At 39.2% G+C, this 11,186-nt stretch overlaps 1 protein-coding gene across 1 annotated transcript in view; it reads right to left on the reverse strand.

Annotated features, from left to right (window-relative positions):
* The window catches only part of gnsa (glucosamine (N-acetyl)-6-sulfatase a), a 19,132-nt gene extending 9,629 nt beyond the window's left edge, over positions 1–9,503 (reverse strand). The window contains exons 1-4 of the mRNA XM_037695932.1: positions 9,188–9,503; positions 7,432–7,491; positions 7,137–7,343; positions 2,141–2,206 (exon numbers count right to left, since the gene is read on the reverse strand). Of these exons, the coding sequence (XP_037551860.1) occupies positions 2,141–2,206; positions 7,137–7,343; positions 7,432–7,491; positions 9,188–9,340 (486 nt within the window). The 5' untranslated portion in view covers positions 9,341–9,503. The remainder of the gene's footprint in view (positions 1–2,140; positions 2,207–7,136; positions 7,344–7,431; positions 7,492–9,187) is intronic.
* Between the last annotated feature and the right edge of the window lie 1,683 nt (positions 9,504–11,186).

The raw sequence follows: 11,186 nt of genomic DNA on the forward strand, positions 1-11,186 counted from the left end.
ACACAGCAAGAAGCTAAACGCACAGCAAGCAGCTAAATGCACAGCAAAGAGCTAAACACCCTGTAAACACATGAATGATGCAAACTCAATAACAAATGTTGCAAAAAAAAAAATGGTCTGCTATCACAGAGCAAAAAATAAAATAAAAACATACAACAAAATAAATGCAAAGGAAAAAAGCTGCAAATACCAAAAACTGCCCCAAAATAAATCAACTGCAAATAAGAAACGCTGCAAACTCAACTGAGCAAAACGGACCCGACCAATAGAGGGACTCGACCACCAAGTCTTTAACATTTATTTTTTCTGTTGCATGTGCTACTTTTGTTTTAAAGTTTGCATCAATCACATGTTTGCAGTGAGTTTCACCGTTCCCTCAGTGCGGACTGAACTAGGCGAAAGGTCCTTCTCCTACTCCGCTCCTGTTTCCTGGAATATCTTACAAAAAGATCTGAAGCTCTCGACCTTGACCTCTCTAAGTGGCTTCAAACATCTGTTAAGTTCCTGGCAAGAACCAATGCAGACATGTTCCTGCTTTTAGTTTTCTACAGACTTATAATCTAGCTGTTTTTTCGCTACTTTTCCTTTTGATTGTCCTTTTCTTTTAACTTGTTAAAAAAATAATTTGTACACATCTTTTATGATTGTCCATCACTCTTTGTTAAAATCAGGTCTCTCTTGTAAATGAGTCCCCGAGGCTCAATGGGACTAACCTGTATAAATAAAGGTTGAACGTTTGCAGCATATGCAACGGTTTGCTGTGCGTTTGCGCCTGTCGGCCGCCGTAGTTTTGAGCTCTGGGTCAGCGCGTCCAAAATCACGTGACTACAGCAGGTGTGGCACGGTTTCACAGGTTTACTGTAAAAACTGATGTTTGTTAGAGAGAAGTTCAACGGCATTCTTGTACTTGTTGGTAAAATAAAATTATGGGAGAGTGTCTCAGTAGTTTAGGTTTAGATAGATTTAGTTACAAACACTAAATAATATACATATTTATATAAACGCAACACACCGTCTTTTATACAAACACACTAAATGTATGAGAGAATAGGATTAATAACAGATGGGTACAGTCAAGTGCTGTTTGGTTGACTACTTTGGTAGTCTGTAGATCAGAACAGTTGGTTTGTATTATAGTGATTACATGAATTATTTCATTAATATAGAAGATGGAAGCCCTTTTCTCAGATAGAGCACAATCTCAAAGCAGTGAACTCATATCCCGCACAACACTTGTGTATTATACAATCGTATCAAAGTAACACAAGTATGGTCCCCATTCCTCAAGTTTTTATACATCTATATTTACCATGTTCAGAATATTTATAAAATACAAGTATAAAGCTTTTTGACCGGCTGCGATGAGCAGATGCCACTCTTCCCACTGTGTCAAGTGCTTCACAGCATCTTTCATGAAGTAATTGTGTCAGTGATTCATTGATTCATGAGGTTTCAGTTTCACCATCACTTCCATCAGCTAGCTGACATAACTGGGAGATACTTGACCACAACACAGTAGTGTTTGTTCTGACACTTCGCCAGCTCCTTCCCTGGTTTCTGAAGGCAGCAGCTCAAAGCTGCAGTTTTATTAAAAGAAGGGAATCCCAAAAACAAAAGGCTGACTAGTTTTAAATCTGAGTCCATGGTGGGGGTGTAAGGTGGTAGCCCCATCAAACATCCTCCTTTCTAAGATTTTGACTCGTCACTAAACACACAGCTGCACCTCATGAAACGAATGACACCGTTTCTCAACTAAACCCGTCCACAGAGAAGTAAAATGAATAAAAGAAAAATACTACTAAGAACATCAACTACCTCCTGATGCTGCAGCAACTTCGTACAGTCACGTGTTACATCTGAAGAACACAACTCAAGTGCTCACTGTTTCATACAACTAAAAGTTAGGATTCTTCAGACAACACAAACATTTATTGTACCTCTTTATTTTACTTGTATTCAAATTGTTAATGCATATTTATAACCGCTGCCGTCACAATCTACACATGGATTCTTACTAATACAGCTAATATATCAGTCTCAAGCAAATTCATTTTTGCTCCTAATGCTGGAGTTTTAAATTAAAACATGTTTCCAGGCTTAAGAGTGTCTTCAGAATGTTGGGCTGAACTTTCCAACTTACCAGTGCGACCCAGTAGCTCCAGCCTAGAGGGACATGCTCCAATCCACCAGCTTCAGAGTGGCCATACTGGAAAGCACAAGATCAAATGCAGACATTTTTAGGCCCGTCATGATAACAAATTTTTCTGGGCGATTAATTGTCTCAGAAATTATTGCGATAAACGATAATATTGTTTGAAATTTGACAATAAGTAGTAATTATTGTCAAATTTAAGAAGAAATGTTCATTTGTTTTGCATGTAGTACCTTTTTGACCACCAGATGGCAGTATAAGACTGTTTGAACAGAAGGATGGATTGTGAGGGAGCGAGCAGTGTGTCTCTTTAAGAAAAATGGGAGGGAGGCCCCTTGACATGACATGGGCTGTCTCTCTCTGATTCTCAAAATGGCGAATGCTCGGTGTGGTTTGAGCTCTGTAGCATTAGCATTTTTCACACAAAGCTTTTAATTTAAAAAATCAGTAAACAAGTTCTCAGCTTCTTTTTGCTGAGAAAAATAATTTTACATGAAGGCACGGGTTTCAACTGTGAATTTTGTAGCTTCGAAAAGACGGAGGTTTTTATCCCCGAGGTCGGTCTGTTAGCTTAGCTCGTAGCTTAGCTTCTCAGGTTAGCTCCTTTTAACGATCCAAAAACGCAATTTTGGACGGTTAAAACTGATTTTAAAGAGAAAAGAGAAAGGGCGGAGTCAGTGAAGAACACCGGAGTTGAGCTTTTTATCATCCAGTGTCTTCAGTAGAAAGAGAGAGACACGAAGAAACGATAATCCGATAAATGAAAATGAGGTTGATAATTTTCATTTATCATTCGATTAATTGATTTGTTGTTTATCGCAACAGGCCTAGACATTTTAATGACAAATGAACAGTCAAGATGTGGCCCAGTGTTTCCCCAACCATTGTACAAGCGGGGCACCCTGCCCCGTCAACAGAACCCCATCCCCACCTGTCGGCACTGACGTTACGCTAAGCTAGCAGCTCGCAATACAGGTGCGCTAGCTAAAAGGCTAAAGGCAGCCTCTTCCCTCACACTGAACTCCCACCCTAGAAAACTGTCGGTACAAACTGCGTGCGGCTCAGATGTGTCTCTGGCCCCCACGTAAACAAAAATCATGGATGAGTTGAGCACCCTGCCATGGCAAGTCAACTAGGGGAAACACTGCATTCTGTTCTCCATGTACATGACTCTTAAGACAGTTTACTGAAGCCCATAATATGCATTAACATTTTTTGTTTTACAGATAAAACCCACAGACCTTAGCAGCATTCTGACTCTTACAACTTACTGTTCTGATATTAAACCCAGGATAAATAAACATCAGAGATTATTCTGCTGCACCTCCTAAAATCCTTTAGTTCTTTTGGACACAACTGTGATGTGCCCCTGCGTCAATTATGTCTGTGTGTGTGTTTGTAATTAATGCTCTTTTCTGTGCAGCTGATTTCTGTGCAGCTGATTGGCTGAGGGGGGCTTAAAAGGACCAAGCTCCGCCTGCTGGACGAGCGAGGGAGTCCAGAGGAGATGTTGGTCTGATGGTTGACGGTTCTTGTTCTCCAGCCTTGCGCCCGCTCCGGACACTGTTTATTGCACCTTGTCACAGTTGTTGTTGAGCTACTTGTTTTTGGGACTGGGAGTCACCTGTGTAATTTAGGTTTTCCGGTTTTTGGTTGTAGGGTTAGTCCCTGGGTTATAGGGCGAGGGGAGCGGCCCGAATCCGACGGTTGGTTCGGGGCTTCTCCCTCTTTTTTTTGTTTTAACCAGGCCTCCCAGTCTGCATTTTTGTTCAGAGGATTTAATGACAATTAAAGCTTTGTCAAAAACTTTTTAAAAAATTGTCTGGGCTTCATATGTTGTGTGTCCTGCCTTTTCCTAGACTTATCAGGACCATAGCAACAACCCTGGCAGTATGTTGAATATCATCACTTGAGCCCGACTGATATGGAAATTTTGGCTATCACCGATGCTAATGCTGATAACAGATATAATGGCTGAACATTTTTGAGCTTTGTCCACCACCAAGAATCTAAGAAACAGTGAGTGGAGCGGAGCTTGTTTATTTAGCGCAGCTGTTAGCAACCATGAAGCTAAGCTAATCAGATCCAAGCTATATGTAGACCCACAGTAGGTTTACAAGTGGTGCACTGGTCATAAAAACAGTTTTTCCAACGTGCATTCACATTTTCTATCCTCCACTATTCACCATAAATATATCAAGTGTGTTACAAAAATATAAATTAAACAAAGAAATGCCCTTCTGTTCATTGTTTAAACAGTCAAGTATGGTGAAGATCTAATTAGTATCTGTATCTAATTAGCAGCAGAGTTTATTTTTTTCTTTGCAGAGAAGTAAAGATTTCAGACAAACATTGCATTTCACTGAGGACGACAAAGATAACGTTACTAACACTGACATATGCAGACCCTTTCCAAAAAATTTGAATATCATGGAAAAGTTATTTCACTTCCATAATTCCATTCAAAAAGTTAATCTTTAATAAATTATAGATTCAGGGCCCACAATTTAAACAAGTTCAAGTATTTGTTTATTTTAACATAATTTGGGCTTCCAGCTCATGAAACCTATGAAAACAGGATTTCAAAAAATTAGAATACTGTGGAGAAATCAGCCCAAATGTTGCAGGACATGAATGTTTTAAACTGAGTGTGACACTGATCATCTACTAAACTCAAAGCACCCACACAGGTTTCCCCAGGTGTCATTAAATTGCTTCAGTTTGGTTTAATTGTCTGAGTTCGGTTCAATATGGGGAAGACTGCAGACATAACTGGCCAGAAGACCATCATTGATACCCTCCATAGGATGGGTGAGCCACAAAAGTTCATAGCTAAGGAGACTGACTGTTCACAGAGTGCTGTGTCCAAGCATATCAATGGAAAGTCTAGTGGAAGGGCAAAATGTGGCTGGAAAAGATGACCGTGGGCTACAGCAGATTATCAAACAGAGAAGATTCCAGAATCTGGCAGAGATCCAGAAAGAGTGGAATGAAGCAGGAGTCACAGCTTCAAAAACCACCACATTCAGACGGGTTCCTTAGTCCTGTTTTTCCAGTGAAAGTAAAGTGTGCCTTTCATTTGGAAATCAAGGTCCAAGGTTTTGGAGGAAGAAGGGTGAGGAACAGAGCCCATACTGCTTGAGGTCCAGTGTGAAATATCCACAGTCAGTCATGATTTGGGGTGCAATGTTCGGTGCAGGTGTTGGTAAACTCTGCTTTCTTAAATCCAGGGTCACCGCAACAGTCTACCAGAATGTTTTAGAGGACTTCATGATTCCTTCTGCTGAGGATCTGTATGGAGATGCAGATTTCATCTTCCAGCAGGACCTGGCCCCTGCCCATGCCACCAGAAGCACCAAAACCTGGTTTGATGTCCATGCCACAGTGCTTGACTGGCCAGCAAACTCGCTGGACCTAAACCCCACTGAGAATCTATGGAGTGTTCTCAAGAGGAAAATGAGGGAGAGGCACCAGACCCAACAACAAAGAAGAGCTGACAGCAAGCATCAAGGAAATCTGGGCTTCCATAACTCCCAGTCAATGCTACAGACTGATTGCCTCAATGCCACGTCACATCGAGGCAGTGATTAAGGCAAAGAGATTCCCAACCAAGTATTGAAGATTGACGTATCGTTTTGAAAGTACCATATTTTTATTGATTTGTTGTGATCCTAATTTCTTTCTTTTATTCTGCAAAAACTGAGAAGTAGTGTGGGCTGACGTCTTCACAGTATTCTAATTTTTTTTTTTAATCCTATTTTCGTGGGTTTCATGAGCTGGAAGCCCAAATTATGTAAAAATAAACAAATACTTGAAATTGTTTAAATTGTGGGCCCTGAATCTATCATCTATTAAAGATCAACTTTTTGAATGGAATTATGGAAGTTAAACAACTCTTCCATGATGTTTTATTTTTTTTGGAAAGGGTCTGTATTTACCTCTACATTAGATTTATTGTTCTAAATAAAGTTTTACAAGGCAATAGCCTATGTTAGGTTATCTAAACGTTAGCTTGTAAACTTGAGAGGCGTGTAACTAATGACAAGTGGGTTGTAGGATTGAAGATAATTTATTATTGTTGATTTATTTTAATTTACAGATCAGTTAAAATAAACTTACCATGCTCTGTTCAGCAAAATACGCTACACAGTATTGCTCCCTGCTTCGTCTATGCCAAACATGAAAGTGAAACTTAAGTGAACGACATGACTTGAAAGTAGTCTTCATGCGCCCTCTACTGGATACATTGCACAATTACAGCTGGTTCCAGCATTTTAGGGATGAAAATTACAAGTGCTTATAATATATCAGTGAATAATGGGACAATTATCACAGATACCGACATGTTCTCAAAAGTCTATATCGGCCTAAATTATCGGCCCTACCGATATATTGGTTGGGTTCCAATTATCGCCCATGACATTAGGAATCTAGGATTAATATTTGTATGCAACCTTTGTTTTGATGTCACAATTTGTTATTCAGTCCTGTTTTTACAGCCTAAATTTGATTAATCAGGTAGTTTCTGACTAATAAAGCTATGCATGATTTTGTCTTTTTTTGCCTTAATTACTGTTTTGCACTATACTTAGATATCAGTTGGGGCCCCGTCCATCGTCTGTCGGTTTTCAGAGCTGCACCTTACACCTTGAAATTCTGATTAGCTGTTCACTGTTAATGCAACATAGCCACTTGTTTTTGATTTAGTCGCGTGAAACTACCAAACAGTGGGCATCCTGCAGGTCTACAAAAAGATTTCAACAACACAAGAGTGCTTTGGAAGACAATGAATCCCTTTGAAGTGAACTTTGGGTTTTCAAACTCTTGAAAAATCCTAATTTCAAAGCAGGATGTAAACAGGAAATTAATCACCACTGATGTGCACATGGCCAATGCAAACGTGATATTAACTCTGTTTCTCTGAGTAAAACATTTGAACCCCAACAGAAAATGAACAAAAATTGCAACAGTTAAATATTTTTACCTGGTTAAGGTATTTTCCAGCGAAAAAGGTCTGGTAGCCTGCGTAATTTTTCAGTAAGGCGGGGAAAGTGTGGCCTTCTTCGCTCTTCTGCCAGGCTCTGCTGCTGCAGTTTCCTTCCAAGGTGTTGTTGATGACACGGTGGTTGTGAGGGTACTTTCCCGTCAGGATGCTGGCTCGACTGGGGCAGCACAGAGGGCTGGCAACAAACTGAAACGCAGAGGAAAAAGTCAAGAAAACAGTCATTCGAAGAAAAGTGAATCATCCTAAACGACGCAACGAAAGTGGTGAAACTTACTGCGTTTGTGAAGGATATCCCTGCATCACCGATGAGTTTTTTAGTCTTTGTCAGCGGATTCTAAAACACAATGAAATGCATCTACTTCATATCAATTATCTGATATTGTACATATTTCCTTGTGAGAAACAACATCAGTGAGCAAGGTGAAGCTACATTCATCTACTTTCCTTGAGAATCTTGATCTTAAAATAAAAACGCAGCCTGGCTCATAAATGTTTAAAGCTCATCAACAACTTGAAGCAGAACTCAACTTGCTGCTCACTGAAACCTCTTATCGTACGGTCCTGCATGGCCGCAGAACAGGACACGTCAAAGATGGAGCTCAGCTCTGTGTAACCTCAGGTCTCTCTTGTAAATTAGTCCCCGGGGCTCAATGGGATTAACCTGTCTAAATAAAGTTCGAATGAAAAAAAAAACCTGTGAAAGTACTGCAGCTACAACACTGTGTCTCTTAAGTGTACTACAGAAAACACAGTCACACAGATCTCTTATGTGTTCATGAAATACAGGTCTGTGCGTCTTGTTTTTTACCCCACTACGCTCATGCACTGTCGCCGCAGTTGCTGGAAGTCACTTCTTTTTTTTTTTTTTGGAGTTGTTAAGATATTTTTATTCTAGACTGGTCCTATGGTTTTGATCTGCTCAGAGACGGGATTATAATGAAATTATGACCCAGTTCTGACTGTGTTAAACTGGGCCAGCAACTCTAAAAAGAGTCTCCCTGGGATTTCAATAGGAGAGTCCAGCGCTGTAAATTGTAATCTTTTCCTGCCTTTTCTAATATAATTGATAAAACTTAATTGACGTTTCCTTGATTACTATAGTTGCCACTTCTGAGGGAGGTTCGAGCCGGGGGTAAAGACGTGGGATGGAGGGGGTTTCTGGATCCGGTGGTCCGCAGCCAGCTCACGTCTTTAACAGTTGGTGCCGTGACCCGGATCATTGGTAGAACTTGTAGCTTTTTCAAAGTAACAATTATCAGCATTTGGAAGGATTTTTCTGCACCCACTTCACTAAAGTTTGTTTTTTAATCGTTCGGTTCACATAACACTCGGGTCTCTGGACTCTTTGTTTGGAGTGTGATAAGCTTAATGTCCCAGTGGTTTCTAAAGACTACCATAGATAACAAACCCAGACTCTGCAGGGCTCCGAAATGAAATCTCCCTTCTCTTGTTGACAGTTCAAAAGCCATCCAGAAAACATGATGTCACCGTAAAGATACTTTAGTCAAGTTTGATTTCAGTCATCTCCTCTCCAACCACTCAACTTGGTGAAACTAAAGAAGTCATCACATCTTGTGTAGAGCTCACAGTGAAGAAACTTGAGTTTCATGATGTGCTACAAGCTTTAAAACAGATTTACTAGTTTCTGTTTTGTGAGATTAGAGCATGTAATGTGATTATCCAATAAGGGTTAATAAACGTCCAGTTAGTTTGTTTAAGAGTGCAAACAAATCAAAGTGTGTCTTGCTAATAGGACAAAACCCTTTCCTGAAATATTTCATTTAAATCTATTAAAGCTTGCACATTAAACAGGTCAAGAACTCATTTAAAAGGGGGGGGGGGGGCTGTTTTGGTTGTTTATTAGTGTATACTTTACATGATAAATCTTCTGTCCTACTAATGTGAACCGTCAGCTTTATTAAACAGGACTTAAAGATTAAATCAGACTTAATGTTTGATTTTCTACATGACAATCCTCCACTTCTATAAAATCAGGTTAAGAAATGAGTCATATAATAAAATCTACTAACCAGCCCCCCGATAGCGACGTCCAGGTCATCTGTAAGGATCAAAACAATGTTGGGTCTCCGGAGAGATGGACCGAACAGCCCGGAGCTGAACGTGACGCAGATAAAACACAACAAGATGGAGTGACAGCAGCGATTCGACCTCATTTTGTCCATTTAAATACAAACTACTGGAGCTGACGGCCTTCAGACGCGGCTCAGCACCGTGTACCGAGGCGAAATGGGAGTTAAAAAGTGTTAGGAGGAGAAATAACCGAGTAGAGAAACAAGGCAATTGATGAAAACGCTCTTCCCGTTAGCTGGTCATGTGACGCCGCTTTGCTACGGAAGCTCGAGTGGACGGACCAACCTTCTGCAGTTTATTCGAGTTTTTAAAATAGAAAATAAAAACAGATGCTGATGAAAAACATACTCGAAAATGTTTATAATCATCGGGATTGAATAATATTCACAAATCAGACATTTGAGCTTTTAAAAGATTTATTTTTTTCATTTTTACCTAACGGGAAAGATTTAAGTGAAAATACAGTGGAAACCAGTGATTTTGTTAGCAGACTTGACAATTTGTTTTATAATCAGCAACACACCTGAATCTGACTGTACTGAATTGTGCTGGATTAAATTAAGGATTAGAATATTGTCACTGTAAGAATTAAATTAATGTATAGCAGTGGCACTGAAAAATATGAGACACACAATGTACAAACCATATAAGTAAAAAAAATACTAGTAGTAACATTTAAAGTTTCCTGCTCAGGTGATGTGGCATGAGGGGGTCATAATTTGAACCTCAGTGTATTTAATTGCAATACATTACAATTAGCTTGAACCTAAGTCTATTATAATACAAAGCATGATATTTAAATTACAGCATGTTGTAGGTTGCTTCATATTCAAGACTGGACAAACTGATTCTCTGGATTATTTAGATTTGTTGATGATATATTTTTTAAATTATTATTATTGTACAGTTTTGTCTTCCATGTAGCAATAAACACATCTCCATTTTTATTCTTGAAATACTTCATTTCTTTGTAATGTACTTTTCACAACTAATAAAGTTGCTGTTTCCAAATAATTTGACGATATGAAAGACATTAGAAACATTTTTGCATGACCTTTGAATCTTTTGTGACTCCAGCTGAACTTATAAAAATGTGTCACTGCAGTGGAAATTTAAAGCCATTTCACAGTTTTTAGAAAATAGTTTTGTTTTTCTTGTAACATTAATCTTGTTTGTGCATCATCACTTTAAATGATAATGCGTCACTATAACTCAAAGCTGGGTTTATAAAATACAGTTTATTTCTTTGACAACAATTTAAACCGTCAGTCAATATTGTGATTGTTCTTGAAATTTTAAATTGTTTAGGACAGTTGTTTATCATGTCAGGCTGCAATAAGATAAGATGTTAATCTTAACTTCCATCCATCCATCATCTTTACCCACTTCTTACAAACTCCACCTAGAAAGGCCCTTGGTTGGGATTCAATCCGGCGACCTACTCGCTGAGTGGCAGCCGCTATACCAACTGCGCCACTGTGCCGCCCTTAATCTTAACTTTTCCATTTTTATAATTTCATAAAATATAATAATCAAAATGCTTCAGGGATTTGAACAGATATCATGCCATTTAAACAGTTTTTATAATTTAAATAGCAGCAGGTTTTTTTTTTATCAGTATTGAAAACATTTAAAAGTAAGTCATTGCTTCTACGTTTAAAGACGCATCGTTCAATATAAAATAAATAATTATAAACAATATTAGCCTGTTTTCTGTATAAATACTCGCTGAAGAGTTATCTATGAAAGCGGATTGGTCGATTCATTTTCGTCTTCTTTCTGATTGGTCAACCGAGCGCCTCGAGGCACCTGCTACACCTGTCGCGCGACCTGAAGAAAGTTTGGCAGCCGTTGAGAAGTTGAAGTGGGCCGGCCCATTGTTCAGCCCCGGGAGGGGGGATAGGGAGTCCGACCCCGGAACTGTCAGGAAGGAAAATA

This window comes from Nematolebias whitei, chromosome 22, assembly GCF_014905685.2.
Source record: "Nematolebias whitei isolate Nwh7 chromosome 22, NemWhi1, whole genome shotgun sequence".
Taxonomy (NCBI): domain Eukaryota; kingdom Metazoa; phylum Chordata; class Actinopteri; order Cyprinodontiformes; family Rivulidae; genus Nematolebias; species Nematolebias whitei.